Below are 20,509 nucleotides of genomic sequence, written 5' to 3'. Positions count from 1 at the left end.
GCAACCCCAGGAATCTCTCCCCCCTAACTCCATGCAGCGTCGGGTTTGCGGCTTAAGTGGCCACAGGCCGGCCTGCGGCATCGTCCAGCCCAATTTCGCGGTATATCTGGGGAGTCCGAGACCCAGTGAGCGCTGTGCGGCCCGAGGCGGCCCAGCCCGCAGCAGGACCAGTCGCAGGCCTCCTGAATCCCAGCTTGGTGTCCCGCATCTTCGCGGTAGATTGACATACGTTTCCAACCTCAACCCTCCCAGGCCACTTCGCCAAGTCCCTTGCGCAAGCGAAAAGACAACACTTGCGCCTGCGCAAAGCCTTCCGGAGAAAACGCAGCTTTGCAGCAGACCCCACCCCCCTTTGCCCTGGTAACGCGTTGCCGGTTGCCATAGAGCCTGCGCTGTTTACGTCCCATTTCTGCAGAGGCCCAGAGCTCCCGCTGGAGTAAGGAGGCTCCCATCCCCAAGCTGTGAAGTAGTTCTTTGAGGCACTGAGGTAAGTAAGCCTCGGCCCCACCCCACCAACTCTTAACTGCAGTCCACAGACCTATCCAATGCCTTGTGCCCATTGGAATCAGCCAAAATTTAGGTTTAATTTCGACTTCATTTAGCCTTAAATTCTATTTCTCTGGGGGCTACTCAGACTTATCCAGAAATCTGCGGTTAAATGTTGAGCCCCACACTCAGACAAAATTGGCAGAGGCCATTGGATGGACTGGATTAGGGGACCCCATGTTGTCAGAGGGGGCCGAGGCCTGAGACTCAGCCTGGTCAAGATCTGACTTCAGTTCCAACCTTCAGAGATTCAGAAGCCTTTAAGCGCAGGCATTCATATGTTTTGGGTGAGGATGGGGCTTCCCAGGTGGCACTAATGGTGAAGAACCCACCTGCCAATGGAGAAGACATAAGATGGAGGGTTCAATCCCTGGGTTGGGAAGATCCCCTAGAGGACAGCATGCAACCCATTCCAGTATTCTTGCCTGGAGAATCCCATGGATAGAGGAGCCTGGTGGGCTACAGTCCATAGAGTTGCAATTTAGCACACATGCACGTGGGTGGGGGCAAATTTCCGCCCTGAGGAAGACAGGTCTCACACTCAGAGGTGTATGCAGATGTATGTGTGCATGTGTTAGTCACTCAGGCGTGTCCGACTCTTTGCGACCCCATGGACTGTAGCCTGCCAGGCTCCTCTATCCATGGGATTCTCCAGGCAAGAATACTGGAGTGGGTTGCCATTCCCTTCTCCAGGGGATCTTCCCGACCCAGGAATCGAACCAAGGGCTCCTGCATTGCAGGTGGATTCTTTATCATCTGAGCCATCAGGGAAGCCCTGATGTGTGTAGAGGAGGAGGAGACATGTTCGTCTTTCTGTTGCTGCTGGCCTCTGCCTGCTACCTCTTCATGGGTTCCTCTTCTTGTTCTCTCCTGTTCTTTGTCCTGGGAAACTTTTGGTTCTGTTATCTGCTGAATAGGCTTAGTACCCAGTTGTCAGTTTACAGATGTTACATTTGCTTTTTTTGTTTTTAGAAAACACACCTGGATTCATCTGTTAGGCAATATCTACTAAAACAACACTGCCCTATGACCTAGCAATTCAAATGAATTCTAAAAATGCATGCATGTGTTCACCAAAAGACATATTCTCTCTAAATGCGAATATTCACAGCATTCTCATAATAACCCCAAACTGAAAACTCAAATATCCATAAACAGTAAAAAAAAAAGAGAGAGAGACATTGTGATATAAAGGTATACTACACAGCAATGAGAATGAACAAACTACAACTATATGAACAGTCCCGATAAATCTTACAAACATAACGCTGTTTGTTAAGAAGTCAGATAAAAGAGTGTATAGGAAAAAAGAGTACTTAGGGATTCTATATTAAGTTCAAAAATATCAAAACTAATATATAGTGTTAAAAATTGGAATAGTGAAAAAAATGGAATAGTGGTTACTGTGTGGGGCTGGGGCGAAGAATAGTGACCAGAAAGAGGCATGAGGTGCTGGTAATGTTTATTTCTTGATTTGGGTGCTGGATATACTGAGTTTTTCATTTTGTGTGCAGATTATGGTGTGTGCACTCTTTAGTACGAATGTCACACTTTAATAAGAACTGACTTTAAAAACAAGACCACTTGCTTTCAGTGAATCTAAAAAAAAAATCTGCTTTTGAGCAGGACGTTGGAAACTTCAAATGGCCAAGCTACTACAACAGCCACCCAAGTTCTTGCGCGCAGAGTGGCAAATTGCCAACAAAAACCAGTACCACAGAGCCGAAGCCCAAAGGTCCCGGTCTGAACGCCTGGTAGCAGAAAGCCGGAGACTTGTGGATGAAATTGAAAAGACCACAAGAAAATCTCAAAGCGACGTGAATAAGAAACTAGGTAAGATAACACACTTGCTCTGTTTGTAAACATGTTTGAATGATACTGTATTGTCAGGCATTTCTTATTCAGGAGTGGCAGTGTATTATCTTGAAATATTAGAGAGAAACATGTATTCTCCAGGTTCTTTCTTTTAAGTTCATTGCCCTAAGAGACATGCTTTTGATGCTTTTGAACTGTAGTGTTGGAGAAGAAAGAGAGAGTCTCTTGGACTGTGCAACTTCTTGAGAGTCCCTTGGACTGCAAGGAGATCAAACCAGTCAATCCCTAAAGAAATTAACCATGAATATTCACTGGAAGGACCGATGCTGAAGCTGAAGCTCTAGTATTTTGGCCAGCTGATGAGAAGAGCTGACTCATTAGAAAAGACCCTGATGCTGGGAAAGATTGAAGGCAGGAGGAGAAGGGTATGACAGAGGATGAGATGGTTGGATGGCATCACCGACTCAATGGACATGAGTTTGAGCAAGCTCCAGGAGATGGTGAAGGACAGGGGAGCCTGGCGTGCTGCAGTCCATGGGGTCGCAAAGAGTCAGACCCTACTGATTGACTTAACAACAATAAGAGACATGGTAACCCAGTCTGATTTGCAGTCATCCATCAGTCATTCTTTTATTGATATGATATATATCTGTTGAGCATCTAAGAGCATCCATGGACTAAGCACTGTGGATATCACAGGGATATCAGAGCCTCTGTTTTTAAGGGGCTCTCAGATTGAGGAGCAGAAAGAAACAAAAATTGTTAGTCAGAATATAACTAGATAGGTGCTGTGGGAAGGGGCACAGAAGTGGAGGTGGAGTAGACACTGGAGAGTTGGAAAAGACATCCTAGAATATTTGTGCTGAGTCTTTTTTTTAATATTGATTAATTTTTATTTTTGGCTGTGCTGGGTCTTCATTGCTGTGCTCCAGCTTTCTCTATCTGTGGTGAGTGGGGGCAACTCTTTGTTGTGATGTGCAGACTTCTCATTGTGATGGCTTCTCTTGTTGTGGAGCCCGGGCTCTGGAGTGCAGGCTCAGTAGTTGTGGCACATGGGCTTAGTTGCTCCAAAGCATATGGGATCTTCCCAGACCAGGGATTGAACTCGTGTCCCCTGCATTGGCAGGCAGATTCTTTACCGCTGGACCAGCAGGGAAGTCCTAAGCTAAATCTTAAAGAAAGAGTAATGCTCTCTTGACAATCCCATTCCTACAAACACAATTTCAAAGTGGCACCCAGGGACTTTTCAAACAATATACTTTTGTGTCTTTGACAAAATTAAAAATTATTTCAAACAGGGCGCCTGGAGGAATTGGAGTCAATGAGTGTAGAATGATCTTTGCATTACTTTGATGTTGAATATAAGAAGACATATGTTCTTTTTCCTTCCTTCCTCCTTCCCTGCCTTTCTTCCTTCCTTCCATTCTAATAAACACAAAGATGTATAGATACCCCAAATAGCACCATTCTGAGAAGGAAAGAAAGTATCTCGGGAGTTTCACAATAGTCTTCAAGTTTCTGATCTCAGAGTTGACTGCACTGGGAATAGATTCATCCTGGAGTGACTTCTCTATGTGCTTCAGAACAGAGACTTGAGGAAGTCAGGTTCTGGAAGAAGGAGTTAGATGACAAACTTGAGCAGCTGGTGTATGCGACTGAAGACCTACTCCTCTATCAGACCAGGCTGGAGAAAGCCCTGGAGAGCTTTAAAGAGCCCTTGCGCATCACAGAGAAATGCTTGGAATACAGGTAGGAGGGATGGTTCCTCTAATGAATCTTTTGGGAAATGAGATGCTGAATAATAAAAACCGACTGTGCTTGGTGGTGGGTTAGAATGAAACAAATAAGCATGTGTTCTTTTAGAGCCTGGAATTATCTCAGCATACTCATGGTGCTGGGCAGCAGAAGGAGCCCTGGACTTGGTTCATGTCTAAACTCTGCTCTTAACTAACTTCAATATAAGTTAGGACTAGGTTTGGCTGTGGATAATCAGAAAGGGGCAAAATAACATTGAACTATTTCCTCTCACATTTAAGGAATCTGGAGCTAGTTCAGGGTTGGCATAGTATGCCACAGTGTCAGGCTTCCAGGCCTTTTTAATCTTGTTGCTCCACTATCTTGTTGCTCTCTGTGTTTGGTTTTCACTCCCAAGGTTACCTCGTGATTCAAGTTGGCAACTAGAGTGCCAGCCATTATATCTACATTCCAACAAGTAGGAAGAATTAGGGTTTCGCATTCACCATTTCTACTTGTGTCTCATTGACCAGAGCTTAGCCACATGGCCACACCAATAGAAACTGGGAAATGGTGGTTTTTATTTTGGGCAGACAAAGCAGATACAATTGCTAGAGGACAAGCCTGCCTGCTCCCATACACAGACCACATGGAAGCACTTCATAATCCAGAGAACACTGTGCTAATGTACCTTTTTACTATAATTTCCCTCATGTAAGTACTATGAGCAGGATGCTCCTCTCTGCTTTGGGGTGATTCTGATTCACAGACCTGATCCCCATAAATCTTCTGGAGCACCCTGACAAGTCTTGTTGCTGCCAGCATAGCCCCCTCCAATCGAGTGCATCGTCTACACTGGCTATTATGTGAACTTTCCCCAATGCAGATCTTTCCAGGTCACTCCCCAGCTTTAAAATCCCTTCATTACCACCCTATGCCCTAACACCGTCAAGGTCAAGTTCAAACTTCTTAGCTTCAAAAACAAGGCTCATCATGGTTGGGCCCCCAGTGAGCTCTCCATCCAGTTCTGCATCTCATCCCCAACAGTGGGATGCACTTGGGGTGTTGAGCTGCTTGCACTGTGACACTGTCCACTCTGTTCCTCCTCCTCAGAAACTCCTGTTGCCTCAGTGAGCCTCACCAGGACCCTCTGCAGCAACCAGGCAGCAACTCAGCCAGATTTAGAGAGCTAGTAAAGCAAAGGAAAGTAGCAGGTGATCAAAGAAGCCAACATCCAGTTGGCTCAAGTCCACACCTAAGGGTGATTAGGATGTAGATGTTGCTAAGGGGATGTTGCTAAGGGACCCGGTGCCAGGTCCCATGCTGCCTGCTTTCATATCTCTTTTTGGCTCCTTGCCACAACCCTAGGAAGTACTGATAGTTATACCCATTTCACAGAAGAAGAAACCAAGGAACAGATAAATTATACAATGTGCCTGAGCCCACACAGCTGGTGAGTGATGGAGCCTTCCTCGTAAGCACTATCAGGCAGGTGGAAAAGAACAAACTATCAGATAGTGACTGATCAATTTTGGGAGGAAGTGGTTAAAAGCATGTGTAATGCCCAATTCTGTGACACAGGATCTGTAACCTCTCTGAAACTCAGTTTCCTCACCTGTAATTGAAAGGTTATATGAGAATGAATTTTCACATGAAAAGCTCAGTACAGTGCGTGTCTCGTGGTAAGTGCTCAGTGGTGGAGTATTATTGATTTTGACATTATTATTATTACTATTATTATAAAGCATCTTTTTCAATTCAACCCTTGTTAAAAAACAAGGCTGGGCTCAAGGAAGAAAACATATGTCTTTAACATTCTAAGTCAAAAGACAGTCTTTCCAATAAATAAGTAAGCAGGAAAAGCCTTCTGAATTGATGGCAAAATTGAGGCAAAAATGTCCAGCGGGCACTTTTCAGACCAAGTGACCAATCACTGATTCATTTTTCTTCTTTGTGTTTTGGATATTTTGAAGTCAAACAGACACCAACTAATGTATATCCCAGTGGCTCAGATGGTAAAGAATCTGCCTGCAATGCAGGAAACCAGGTTCAATCCCTGAGTTGGGTAGGTTCCCCTGGAGAAGGGAATGGCTATCCGTTCCAATATGCTTACCTGGGAAATCCCATGAACAGAGGAGTCTGGTGGGCTACAGTCTATGGGGTCACAAACAGTTAGACAAGTCTAAGTGACACTTTCACTTTCAATGTACATCCCCTGTCATATCATCCAGATGGATTGGGTGCAGTTGTCTTGATAGTTTTAAAAGTCAGCAAGTTTTGAGTTGTCTCCCTCCGCGCATGGGATGACCATCCATTTTTCTCCTGGCCAGGGAGAAGCGGGTTGGCATTGACCTGGTCCATGATGAGGTGGAACAGGAGCTGATCAAGGAACATGAGATCATCCGGGGAGTAATAACCCTCCTGACCCGCACCCTGGAGGAGACATCCGAGCAAATCAGGTACTGCCCCTGCATCTCCACTCGGCGTATCTAGGAAAAGCTGTGCCCAGCAAGACCATGCTCCCTGGAACAGGAAGAATGGAGTTTAATATCCTACAAGCACTCTCCATGCCCCCAAGGTGGCCAGGGAACACTCAGAATGAGACCTGGACCACCTCTCATGCCTGACAGTCGCTTTCTGGTAATGGGCTGGGATGCTGCAGAATTTCATCCCAATTAGAAACTGGAGGACCCTGGAGCCATTTCCTGCCCAGGCTCACCTCTCACAAACAGGATGCCACAGTGACGTCAGAAAAGGTCACAGTTGAAAGGAGGATTTCAAAGTCCAGGCCTGGATACGTTAATTGGTCACCAGGCATTAATGGTGCGCGCGCGCGCGCGCGTGTGTGTGTGTGTGTGTGTGTGTGTGTGTGTGTGTGTTGAGTGGATGAGAGGGTGGGAGGAAGTGCTGCCATGTTGCACTAGACTAGCTTCATTTTCCAGGGTCTCCCAAGAACCTGACATAGGTGCCACTTGGGCATTCCAGAGGAAGAAACCCAATTTACCTTCTCCCTTCAGGCTGAACCGCTCTGCCAAGTACAATCTTGAAAAGGATTTGAGGGACAAGTTTACAGCCATAACCATTGATGATATCTGCTTCTCACTCAACAACAACTCACCAAACATCAAGTATTCTGAGAACGTTGTGAGGGTTGAACCAAAGTGAGTGAGTCCCTGCTGGCCTGGCCACACTGTCCTTCTCCCCACTGTGTGATGTCCCAGTGCTTCTTGGAGGGGCCAGCAGGACCTAGGATATCATCCTGATCTTAGGCTGGGAGCTGGGAAGAGGCAGGTTTCAGGCAAAGGCAGGCGCTGAGCAGTGACTACCCTACAGGGCCCAAGGGTGCCTCAGTCCTCCAGGCTAGGCCCCACTTTAAGAAAGTCTGATGTTAAAAAAATTTTTTTTGGCTGTACTTTGTGGGGTGCAGGATTTTAGTTCCCCGACCAGGGTTGGAACTTGTGCCCCCTGCAGTGGAAACATGGAGTCTTAATCACTGGACTACCAGGGAAGTCCCTGAAATAAAATCTTAAAACCTCTCAAATTTATTCATTTACCTATTTGCATTTTTAACAAGTAGAAGAATTTGAAAACGTATAAAGAGCAAGTTAATAGTTTCCCTGAGATAGCCAGTGTTTCCTGTATGTTCATACAAAACATACATATACACTCACATACACAAATCGTTTTGTTACAAAAATGAGATTATACTCTTTACCTTTTCTATAACATCTGATTTACATTTTTCAAGTAATATTACATCACAGACCTAACTCATTCTAATTTTTAAAACATTCTTTTTAAAGTAAAATATACATACAGAAAACTGCACAGGAATTCCTTTTTTAAAGTAAATCATACATACAGAAAACTGCATAAGAATTTCCTGGTCCAGTGATTAGGGCAGTGCTTTCACTACCAGGACCCAGGTTCAACCTCTCTTTTGGGAACTAAGATCCCACAAGCCAAACAAACAAACAAACAAAACAGAAAAGAAAGAAAATTGCACAAATAATAATCAATGGTTTAATGAATTATCATCATTTTAGTTATCTTTTGCTGTTACCAAGTTACCCCCAAACTTAGCAGCTGTAAAACAACAAATGTGTTATCTCCCAGCTTCTGTGGGTCAGGAGCCCAGGCATCACTCAGCTGGGTGCCTCTGGCTTACCTCTCTTCAGGTTGTAGTCAACCTGTCAGCTGGGACTGCGGTCTCATCTGAAGGCTCGACAAGGCAGCTGATCTAAGAGGAAGTGAAAGAGAAAAGGCATCCAAGAGAGAAGCCATAGTCTCCCTTCTTTCAACCTCATCTCAGACATGACCTCTCATCACGTCTATTCGTGAGAAATGAGTCAATGAGTTCATCACACAACTCAAGGGGAAGGCTCTGTGCAAAGGTGTGAACACCAGGAGACATAGGGGGTCATCAGGGACCATCCCAGGTGGCAAACAGTCTCCACGTAACCACCAACCAGGCCAAGAAATAAATCGTTACCACCAACATCAAAACCTCCACCCCGCCCCCTCTTAAGCAATGCCCCCTCTTCCCTCCCCCAAAAAGAACCACATTCCCGGCTTCTAATAGGTTTGTTCTGCCTGCTTCTGCATTTATTAAATAGCATCATATACTTATATTTTGAATGTTGTATATTTTGTCATATACTATATGTAGTATATGACAAAATATACAACATTCCATAATGTTGAATCTGCCAATCAACATTATTTTGAGACTCCTCAGTGCTATATAAAGCAGTTCCTTGTCAAACTAGCAATTCTTTTATTTATAGCATTTCAGTATACACTCATGATTATCCTATTTTTTTCAGTGTATTAGAATCTGTGGGCTTCCCAGGTAGCTCAGTGGTAAAGAATCTGCCTACCAATGCAGGATAATGGGTTTGATCCCTGGTCTGGGAAGGTGCCCTGGAGAAGGAAATGGCAAGCCACTCCGGTATTCTTGCCTGGGAAAAAACCACATGGACTGAGGAGCCTGGCAGGCTACAGTCCACGGGGTCACAAAGAGTTAGACACAATTTAGCAACTGAACACATACTCACATTATAACTTGTGACTACTATAATTTATTTTGATACTTACATTGTCCCTACCTGTGTGATGTTGACCAGGTTACTCCATCTTTATGAGCCTCTGTTTTCCACATCTTTCAAATGGGGGCATGAAAGCCATCTCACTAGGCCAGCATGAGGATTAAATGAGAGAGTGTCTGTAAAGTGCCAGCCCAGTGCCTGGCAGAGAGTAAGTAGATTTCCCTAGAGTGGCAGCTATTGCCACTGACAGACCAGTATTCACTCTGTCTAGAGATGGGAAATGTTCTAGGTGCTTCCAGTGGTGGAGAGAGGCCTAACTTCCCACTGGTTTCCAGTCCCTTGTCCTCCTCCCCACACCCCCACGCCAAGTCCAGATATGCTATGAATGAGTGCATGGGTCCCGTTTCAGCTCCGTGAGTCTGGAAGACTGGCTAGACTTCTCCAACACCAACGTGGAAAAGGCTGACAAGCAGAGGAACAACTCCCTGACGCTGAAGGCCTTGGTGGACCGAATCCTGTCCCAGACCGCCAATGACCTGCGCAGGCAGTGTGATGTGGTGGACACCGCCTTCAAGAATGGGCTGAAGGAGACCAAGGACGCCAGGGACAAACTGGCTCTTCATCTGGACAAGGTGAGCTTCCTGGAGGGACTATGGATGAACTCGTTCAGAAGGTTTCACTCTGGAAACCTAGAATGGCCTTTAGGGCTTGTGATCCTGCGTTCAGTTCAGTTCAGTCGCTCAGTCGTGTCCGACCCTTTGCGACCCCATGAACTGCAGCACACCAGTCCTCCCTGTCCATCAACAACTCCAGGAGTCCACTCAAGCCCATGTCCATTGAGTCGGTAATGCCATCCAACTATCTCCTCATTTGTCATCCCCTTTTCCTCCTGCCCTCAATCTTTCCCAGCATCAGGGTCTTTTCAAATGAGTCAGCTCTTCGCATCAGGTGGCCAAAGTATTGGAGTTTCAGCTTCAACATCAGTCTTTCCAATGAACACTCAGGACTGATCTCCTTTAGGATGGACCAGTTGGATCTCCTTGCAGTCCAAGGGACTCTCAAGAGTCTTCTCCAACACCACAGTTCAAAAGCATCAGTTCTTCTGTGCTCAACTTTCTTTACAGTCCAACTCTCACATCCATACATGACCACAGGAAAAACCATAGCCTTGACTAGACAGACCTTTGTTGACAAAGTAATATCTCTGCTTTTTAATATGCTCTCTAGGTTGGTCATAACTTTCCTTCCAAGGAGTAAGCGTCTTTTAATTTCATGGCTGCAATCACCATCTGCAGTGATTTTGGAGCCCAGAAAAATAGTCAGCCACTGTTTCCACTGTTTCCCCATCTATTTGCCATGAAGTGATGGGACTGGATGCCACGATCTTAGTTTTCTGAATGTTGAGCTTTAAGCCAACTTTTTCACTCTCTTTTACTTTCATCAAGAGGCTCTTTAGTTCTTCTTTGCTTTCTGCCATAAGGGTGGTGTCATCTGCATATCTGAGGTTATTGATATTTCTCCTGGCAATCTTGATTCCAGCTTGTGCTTCCTCCAGCCCAGCATTTCTCATGATGTACTCTGCATAGAAGTTAAATAAGCAGGGTGACAATATACAGCCTTGACATACTCCTTTTCCTATTTGGAACCAGTCTGTTGTTCCATGTCCAGTTCTAACTGTGCTTCCTGACCTGCATACAGATTTCTCAAGAGGCAGGGCAGGTGGTCTAGTATTCCTGGGTGCTAAGGAGTAAATATCATTCACCTCTCTCCATCTCGGCAGCAGGCTTTGGACGTTGGAGGACTGAGGAGGCCTTGGCACTGTTCTGGGTCTCCTTTGTCACTTATTGCTGCAAAGAACAGGCTGTCTCCCTGCTTCAGGCCTGAGCTCCTCCTTTGTGGAGCACGGAGATGCACTGTATGCTCTTAGACATTCTTTATGACTCTGAAATTGCATGCGCGTGCACGCGCGTGTGTGTGTGTGTGTGCGCGCGTGCATGTGTAAGTTGCTCAGTCATGTCCGACTCTTTGCAACCCCATGGACTGTAGCCTACCAGGCTCCCCTGTCCATGGGATTCTCCAGGCAAGAATACTGGAGTGGGTTGCCATGCCCTCTTCTGGGGGTCTTCCAGACCCAAGGATCGAACCCGCATCTCTAATGTCACCTGCACTGGCAGGCAGGTTCTTTACACTGCTGGGACTTCTGTGGTGGTCCAGTGGCTAAGACTCTGTGCTCCCAAAGTAGGGAATGCAGGTTCAATCCCTGGTCAGGGACACCAGATCCCACATGCAACAACTAAGACCTGGTGCAGCAAACTAAATAAAAATAAATGTTTTTTTTTTTTTAATTGGCTGCTGCTACTAATAATGGTAACAACAACAACCATAATAGTAACAATGATAAACATAGCCAAATATAGTCAAGAGGCTTCCTGGTGTAGTAAGAACTTAGTCCAGGCCTCAAAAGATGGATCTGAGATAGGAAGGCAGAGGTTGGAAGGATCCGCTGTAATAAAAAAGGCAAGAGACCAGTCTTTGCAGAGGCCTGTGAGAAGCCCCGTCCTACCAGAGGAGATCCTTGCAGGAGCTGGGGGCTGTGGGGCTGAGGCCTTGGAAGCCACATCTAAAGTGAGCACCTGGGACTTCCCTGGTGGTCCAGTGGCTAAGACTCTGCATTCCCAATGCAGAGGGCCCGGGTTCCATCCCTGGTCAATGAACTAGATGCTGCCTCAATTAAGAGTTCATGTGCCACAACTAAAGACCCCGCATGCCGCAACTAAGATCCGGCACAGTCCAATGAAAATGAAATAAAAATGAAAAGTAATAACTAGCTTTTTAAAAAATGGTCTGGGCAGGCCAGAATGATGGACTAAAACAAATCAGGTGAGGTTCCCTGACCCCATCTGGAGATAGGGACCAGCTCTATGAGAGAAGTCTCCACCTGCTTATCGTCTGATCAGAAACCTCCGTGGTCATGAAGAAACTTGACAAACTGAGGAGACGACCTTCAAATTAAAGCGTAGGGTGGCCCCCGTTTTGATTTCAGTGACACGATTATTTCCGTATTGAACGAAACGTATTTTAACTCCTGCTGTACTTAGAATTTAGTACAAGAAATGTTTAATCTAACCCAGGGCTTCAGTTACCTTAATGAGTCAGCAACATTTTTCTATAAAGGGTCAGAGGGTAAATATTTTTGTTTCTGTCGGCCAAGACGCAAGATCAAGGATATTACATAGATATTAATATAATAAGAAAACAAATTTCCACAAATTCTTTATTGGCCAAAATTAAAAGTATAAATAATTATAACTAGGTGTTGTTTTTATAGATCTGGTGAGAAAAAGGGGATTGATTCTTTTGGGGGGAAGAAAACAATTTACTTTGTTGGGGTTCAAAGTTAGTATTTTCTACCAAAACTATTGCAGAGGTTCACCTGTTAATGCTGACCTCTAATGAGATTTTTGTATATTTCATCTTTGAAAGCATCCATTCATTCGGATAGGCACTGCCAAGTAGACATAGCCACCTATGAGCATGTGATTTTAATTGAACACGCTCACTGCTTGGAAGACCTTTATAGAATCCTGTTAAATTGTTCTCCTGGTACATTATTTGCCTTTTAGTACTTCATTACATATCAGATTAATCACTCCCAGTCGAAGAGTAGTTAGAAGCTCTTAATTGCACATTTAAGTGGATTTTGAAGTATGGAAATTTCCTTTGCACTTGCTTTGACGTCCAAAAAAAAAAAATTTCCAGAACTTGGAAAAATGTTTCTTTGGCAAAGGTGTAGGGGAATGGAGGTCTTAATTCATGTTTTAACTTTTGGCAGCACAAGGAGCAAATAAAGCAACTTGATTCTACTTGTGACGCAAATCATGTCAGTCGTCGAAATGACTTTATCGCAGCCAGTGTAGGAAAGGGCTGTCTTGCCTTGCGATTTTAGCTTGACTCATTTAGAAATATTTTTAAATGTGCAGCAAAAATGAACTTCTCAAGCCACTCCATGTTTGATAACAGAGGTTGTTCTTGTTCAGAAAAATTTTAATCTTGGCCCCAAGCTAAAATAAACCACAAGAACATTTCACCACTGCTAAACCATTTTACTGCTGAGTAGCATGACAAGTGAGGATAACCAACTTCTATTTCTGACAAAAATTCACAGAAATGAAGACAGTCAAGTCCATGGAAGCTAGTCCAAGTGAACTTCATTGTTCACTGTTGACGTTAATGGTTCGATAACACATGATAGATCCACATCTCTTCTGCAAAGCACTTTCTAATGAATAACCAGCCACAGTCCTTAAAACACATTTCCACGAGCTCTGTAAGTATGCTCAGCTAAGCCTTTTTGTGCTCAACATATATCCACATCATCATCAGCTCTAACACTTAATAGATTTCACTTCAGGTTGTACTGAGTTCTTGTTTTCTTAACTTTTTGAAAATATCCTCACCTATAATTATTTCATGCAGTCATTCATAGAGGCTAATTCTTTAGTTACTTCAAACTCAACGTTGACTCCTTCAATAAACAACATTGAACAGGATCAGAACACCTGCCAACTCACGAAGAGCGGAAGAAAACCATCCAAATCCATGTGCTTTGTGTGCTTTTAATTAACTATAGATGTTGTTCCTTGTGTCCGTAACTCTTCGAGCAACTATCCTTGCAGACTAACAGTCTTAAAAATAATTTATATTCCCCGGACACTCTTTCTCGGCTGCTGCAATCAAACGTGATTTAATTAGCTCACCCTCAAGTGAATGGCTTTCCTTACTTGGCTAACACATGAGCCGCTTCGAATCTTATTTTGATGGAAGCCTCATTTTCCGTTTTGTGAAGGAATTCTGCAGTGATGAGATACTGTTTCAAATTTCCAGTTTTTCTGATCACTGCTCTCCTGTGTGTTGAGAATATTGTGGTGAATGCTTAGTCTGGTTCCGTCGATGTTTAGTGTATTCTTTCAGTACAGTTGTAATGTCCTTGCATAAGAAACACAGTGCTTTGCTCTCTAATAGATGGACAAAACCTACACTTCGCTCTGCCTTACAAGTACAACCCACAAAGCCCACTTTTCTTGTCTTAACATGATGGGCATGCACTGACAATAAAAAATAAAATAAGATGCCGCAGTATGGTGATATATGTAGCATTTGGAAAGCTGTCAAGTTATTACCATGTCTTTGGGATTCACAGTCTGGACAGAAGCGCAAAACAATGAGAACATAATGTACACTGTCTGTTGCAACTTCTTAACTCTGCTGCTATAGTTCAAAAGCAGCCATATATCAGTGAATGATCATCGTTTAAAATGATGATGAGTCCGTGAGGTTCGGTTTACTATCTATTTTCATGTATGTTTAGAAATTCCCATAATGCAAAGTTAAGAAAGAAAAAAAAAGGAAGAAATAAAATCTTAAACTAGTTAAATATTAATCTTGTCATTATCTTCAAGTATTAAATATTAATATTAATATTTAATATTAATCTTCAAGTACCTTGAAGGCATCTTTTGTTGGCACAAAGCCACCATCAAAGAAACTAACAAAACTCAGATCAAACTGCTCACTCCTGCAGCAGGCAGAACTGGTCCTAAGTGGGTGGATTGGTAAAGAAACAGGCAGAGGCAGCTTTCATGGTACAAAAGTACAGGATGTGTAAGAGACACAGGTTCAGTCTCTGGGTTGGGAAGATCCCCTGGCAGAGGATACAGCAACCCACTTCAGTATTCTTGCCTGGAGATTCCCATGGACAGAGGAGCCTGGCGGGCTGTAGTTCATAGGGTTGCAGAGAGTCAGACACAACTGAAGCGACTTAGCGTGCACACACCAAGGCACATGGGCAGCCTCCAGCCTTTGCTGGGGGCCTTCCCCAGGAAATCCACATGTTTGAGAAGGAGATGAGGCAACAATGGCCATCCGTGTCCATTCCATCCTTGAGATTCTAAGGTTGGGTGAGTTACCTTACCCACCAGCAGTCACTGCTCTAGGGAAAAGAGATTAGACCGATTCAGGTGGCCTGCGTGGGTAGATAATCTGGGGTCCCCTCTTCCTAAGCCGCTAAGAGTGTCTGCTGTCGAGTTTTAAGGAACACAGCTGGGCCTCACCTGCTCTAACCCTTTTTGTAAGGTCATGGAAGAGATTGCCTCCCAGGAGAAAAACATTGTGGTTCTTGAAAAAGCCATCCTCGACCAAGAAGGGCCTGCCAAGTTGGCTCACACCCGCCTGGAGAGCAGGACACACCGGCCTAACGTGGAGCTGTGTCGAGATGTGGCACAGTACAGGCTGATCAAGGAGGTCGGTGAGATCACCCACAATGTCGCAAGGTAAGCAAAGAGCTCCGAGAGGAGGGCACGGCAGCCCACTCCAGTATTCTTGCCCGGAGAATCCCATGGACAGAGGAGCCTAACAGACTACAGTCCATAGGGTCGCAGAGAGTCAGACACGACTGAAGCGGCTTAACCACTCAGGCAAAGGGCTGCTGGGGCTCCATTTAAACCTGGACTGTGGGGACTTCCCTGGTGGTCCAATGGCTAAGAATCTGCCTTCCAATGCAGGGGACAAGGGTTTGATCCCTACTCGGGGAGCTGAGATCCCACATGCTACAGGGCAGCTAAGCCCACGCAGTGCAACTGCTGAGCCTGAGCATTCTAGAGCCTACAAGCCCTCTCACTCTAGAGCCCACGCATAGCAAGGAAGACACTGAAAAAACAACCTGGACTGTGAGCAGGGCTAGGCAGTGTCATCACGGGTGAAGCCAGCTGGGCATAAGGACCTTTGCCCTTTGCATCTATCATGTTTAGGGGTTCCTTTCTAGAGGAACCTACTCCAACCAACTGCTGCCATGCAAGGCACGGACCCAATGTTGACGTTTTTCTAAAGTCCAAATCCAGATGTTTAGGTAAATTCTAGTTTTAAATGTCGGAAGTTCACAGGTTTGTCTGCCTTGTGAATCTGGTCCAGGGCCACCGATTGGAAATTTCTGTCTTAAAGAGGAGAGAGGAAGAAGACACATCAGTTTGAGTCCAGCACCTGAAGCAGTGACATGGAGCCATACATTGTTCCCTCACATTCTCCCTCTTCTCCTAGATTGAAGGAAACACTAGCCCAAGCTCAAGTAGAGCTGAAAGGCCTGAATCGCAGGCAGCTGGCCCTGCAGGAGGAGATCCAGATCAAGGAGAACACCATCTACATCGACGAGGTGCTGTGTATGCCCATGAGAAAGTCCATCCCGCCTCGGGACGGGGATGACCATGGGGAGTGGGCAGGGGGCGCCCATCCCGAGGCTGTCTGCTGAACGGAGGATTCTCATTATGCCGTTTCTCATTAAACCATGTCCTGAAACAGGAGCACAGAACTCTCCTTCAAGGTCGGCAGAACTTCCACGCAGCCCACCCGAAACTCTCGGCTGGGTTCCAGGCCTGCTCAGGGCCTGAGATCTGCTTCTGCTGCGGGTGGCGGTGCCGTGGTTGTTCAAGGGTTAAATTCTGTGACTTAGGCTCTTCTTATACCATCACAGGACTTCAGGCCTGGGGGAAGGGTCCGAGGCATCTTAATTCAGATTTATTTCAATTCAGGAGCTGGGCTGGCTCCCCTGTTCAGACCATGCCCATCTTACTCAGGAGAAGGTGAATATTTCTCCTGATTCTCAAGATTCCTTTTCCCTGGGAAATGAGACGGTGATTGCTGACTGAGGTCCCTGGTTGGTCCACGGGATGCATGTTCAGGTCATACGGAACTGAGAGGAGAGGGGAGTGGCGCGGCCCTGGGTGAGGAGTCCCCTTAAGACTTACTGACACCTGTGGGCATCTCTCTGGGCCTCTTCCTCCCGCCCCCACCTTCCTCCAGGTGGTTCAGTGGTTAAGAATCTGCCTTCCAATGCAGGAGACAAGGGTTCAATCCCTGGTCAAGGAACTAAGAGTCCCACATGCTGAGGGGCAACTAAGCCGGAGCTCAGCTGAAACAGATCAGCTGACAGGCTACGACCTGGGAACCTCTAGTGGAATGCTTGCACCTAGACGAACATCTCCCCAAGCAACAGAATACAAAGAAACTATGAGGGGCTAAAACTAACTGCATGCACAAAAAGGCCACAGATCAACCACCATTTCTGAGGTGCTGGGAACAAAAGCAGGGTACTGAACGTGATCCTTGCACAGGGGCACCACCCAGTGGCCTGGGCAGACCCCCTGAGTCACCCCTCTGACCCAGCCCACACACCTGCCCCTGCTGTTAGCCCAGTTAAGGAACTAGCTCCTGCATGCCCCCTCAAGGAGGAGCAAGGACACTGGGGCTTAGTTTTCACTCGCTGCTGCTGTAGTTCAAGTCAGAGTCCCGGCAAAGCCTTGCCTGAATATCTTGACTGGCTCCTTATTGATTTCCATCAGTTAGTCCAAGAACCTGTGTCAGTAACAAAATATAGAGGAAGGCTGGGATCCAAGGGGCCCTTCTGCTCTTAGGAAGTTACTGGTTGAGGAGTGGGTGAGCCAGGTGGCTGCTTTCTGGGCTCATGGTCTTACCAACTCGGGTCCTTGGGCTCTTTAGTCAATGGAAATTGATGAAGATCAGATGAGAAATTCAAGCAAGGCTCTATTGGGATTTGTGCTGTGGCACAAGGCAGCAAAAACAAGTCCCAGGTGCCCTTGCCTTCCTCAAGCAAGGGCGAGCTGGTTTCAGCTAGAGGGCGCTACAGGTATACAGGTATTCAGATCCCAGGAAACTCAGTCTCAAGATTGTCAGTCTGGGAAGGAGGGAGAGAAGTAAAGAGAGCAGCTTTTCCAGCGGGCCTTCCTGGCGCACAGTTACCTAACTGACCTAACAAGACCAGGGTTCTTGACCTTCCCCAACCAATCCCCGGTGGCTCAGCTGGTAAAGAACCCGCCTGCCAATGCAGGAGTAGGTGCAAAGAGACGTGGGTTTGATCCCTGGAGAAGGAAATGGCAACCCATTCCAGTTTTCTTGCCTGGGAAATCCTATCAACAGAGGAGCCCAGCAGGTCACAGTCCATGGAGTCACAAGGAGTTGGATACGACTGAGCACACATACACAGCAATCAATAGAAATTGACCCCAGAGGCCAAACAAGAAATTCAGGCAAGGCTTTATTGGGGTCTCTGCTGCAGCAGGGGACGCGAAGACAAACAAGCTCGCTTCCAAATATGGAGGGGACAGCAAACTTATTCCTTATGTGGGGTGAGGGTAGCGGTGTGCCCAGGGGTTGGGCTGGAGGGATGGCTTAGGCGTTTTGCCAACCCCTTAGGAGGTGATGTGTGCAGAGGACATGTTCAGTATCCTGCTTTTGCTCCAGGCTCTTCAAAGGTGGCAGCTGGGTTTGGATTTCCTTTTTTTTTTTTTTTTGGTCTCTTTTGTCCAGAATTTGTCCCAGCTGCATATGCACGCAGTTATTTTTAGTCCCAAATAGTTTCTTTGTATCTTGTTGCTCCAGGAGAGGTGTGTCCAGGTGCAAGCACTGAAGCAAAGGATCCCAGGTCCCAGACTGTCCCAGTACCACCACGTGAAAAGTGTTTCTGGCTTTTATTTTCTCTGATGAATGTGAATAGAGTGTGAGTTTGCTGTTGGTTTTCTGACTAGTTAGCAATCATTTGTAGTATTTTATTGCTAATGCTCAAGTAACAGTAAAAGAAAAAAAATTACGTTCTTACCACAGATTCAAGTCAGTGGCTAAGGGTTTGTGTTCTGGAGCCACACAGATGTCAGCTCAAGTTCTCCAAGCATACCTGCCTCCCAGGGCCCATGGGGGATGGGGTGAGATAACTCCTGAGCAGGGGCTTCATACAGAGCTTGTCCCGGGAGCAGCAGGCAGAGAAGGGATGGAGTCCGGGTAGTCTAGGAGCTCTGGGGCTTGGTGGCTGCTTGAATATACAGGACAGGGTGGGGGCAGGGGGAAGGAGCTGAGGATGGCTCCCTGGTTTCTGGTGTGAGTATCAGGGTGAATCCTGGCGCCTTCTGCAGAGAGGGAATGTGGGAGGAGGAGGGTGGGTGTGGGAGAGAGAAGGTGATGAGCTCACATGTTGAGAATGAGGACCTTGTGGTCAACAGAAAAGTCCAGCTGCAGCCAGAAGCTGGGAGACGCCGGGAGAAAGGCGGTGGTGGTGGATGCCAAGGCATCAGAGCTCGAAGAGCTCAAAGAAGCAGTCTGGGCCTGAGCCCCAGCAAACCCCAGCACTTCCCGGTTCAGTGAAGAACCAGGCCAACAAGGAGACCTCTTATAGAACATCCGAGGGGCTGAAGGAAGCCAGGAAAGCATAGCATCACGGATGCTAAAGTAGGAGAAATAGGAGGATGTTTCAAGGCGGTCAGCGGGTCAAACACTCCAGGGTCAGCTAAGAAAGGAAAAGCATCATCTAGATTTGGCAATTAGGCAACCACCAATTGCCAAAGGCAATTTCAATAGGATATTGGAGAAAGAAGTCAAGAAGTGTAGATGCTGAGTTTTCAAAGATGCTTATCTTATCTCAGAATGTACTAAGGAAAGAAAATTGGGATTTCCCTGGCGATCCAGTGGTTGGGACTGCTTGCTTCTACTGCAGGGGGCATGGGTTCAGTTCCTGATCAGGGAGCTAAGATCCCATAGGCTGAATGGCACAACTTTAAAAAAAAAAAAGGTTTTTAAATCACTGTTAACCACTGTTCTCTGCTGGTACATATTCTGCCTCAAGGACCAAGAAGCTGAGAGGTGGGACAAAAATAAGGGAGCTCTCCACGTGAGCCTACAGTCACCATCATAAGATGCCATGTTAATCTCTCTCGGCCCGTGTCCTTGAAAAATCAGTGTGTCCTGGAAGTCATAAACCCTGAAGCTATGAATTCAGACTTTGAAAAGTATCTAGTCCAACTCAGTCATTGTACATCCAGGAAAACTGAAGCCCAGAAGGGAAGGGACAGAGTGCTAGACCCAAATAATGAAATCTCATCCATACCTACTGTTGTGTTTACCTTTACACGTAAATTACATAATGAAATTATCACAGAGCACCAGATACTGGCTTGGTTTGAGCCTCGGTGAACTGTGGCCTCGGCATGTTCTGAAAATCCCAGAAGACAATTTCTTTATGAACTATTTATTTCTCACTGCATTCCTTAAATCATGATTGTCACTTAAGTGGACCATCTCAATTAGGTACGAAGACTCATTAATGGAGGGAGTTAGCGTCTCTCAAATTTATTGAGACAATTAAAATTAAGGAAAGGATGGCATTACATTAACAGAGAGGTTAACCCATCAGTTACAAGCCAAATCAAGGAGCACTTGTTTCTCAAGCAGGCACGTGCTCTGTTCTCTCTCGGTCTCCCGATACCATAGTAAAATCCTCTGTATTTGAGGCCTTGAGGTCTATTATTTTG

The 20,509-nt window shown here is 45.8% G+C and overlaps 1 protein-coding gene across 1 annotated transcript; it reads left to right on the top strand.

The window, feature by feature from the left end:
* Window positions 1–2,189: 2,189 nt before the first annotated feature.
* On the top strand, window positions 2,190–16,443 carry TEKT1 (tektin 1). The gene is made up of 7 exons (XM_061141023.1): window positions 2,190–2,379; window positions 3,945–4,110; window positions 6,426–6,554; window positions 7,113–7,256; window positions 9,553–9,775; window positions 15,276–15,472; window positions 16,236–16,443. The coding sequence occupies exons 1-7, from the start codon at window positions 2,190–2,192 to the stop codon at window positions 16,441–16,443; spliced, it is 1,257 nt and encodes a 418-aa protein (XP_060997006.1).
* The last annotated feature ends 4,066 nt before the right edge of the window (window positions 16,444–20,509 follow it).

The sequence above is a fragment of the Dama dama genome, chromosome 5 (genome assembly GCF_033118175.1).
Source record: "Dama dama isolate Ldn47 chromosome 5, ASM3311817v1, whole genome shotgun sequence".
Classification (NCBI taxonomy): domain Eukaryota; kingdom Metazoa; phylum Chordata; class Mammalia; order Artiodactyla; family Cervidae; genus Dama; species Dama dama.
The sequence above is the reverse complement of the archived record's forward strand: the minus strand, read 5'-3'. Positions and strand labels throughout refer to the sequence as shown.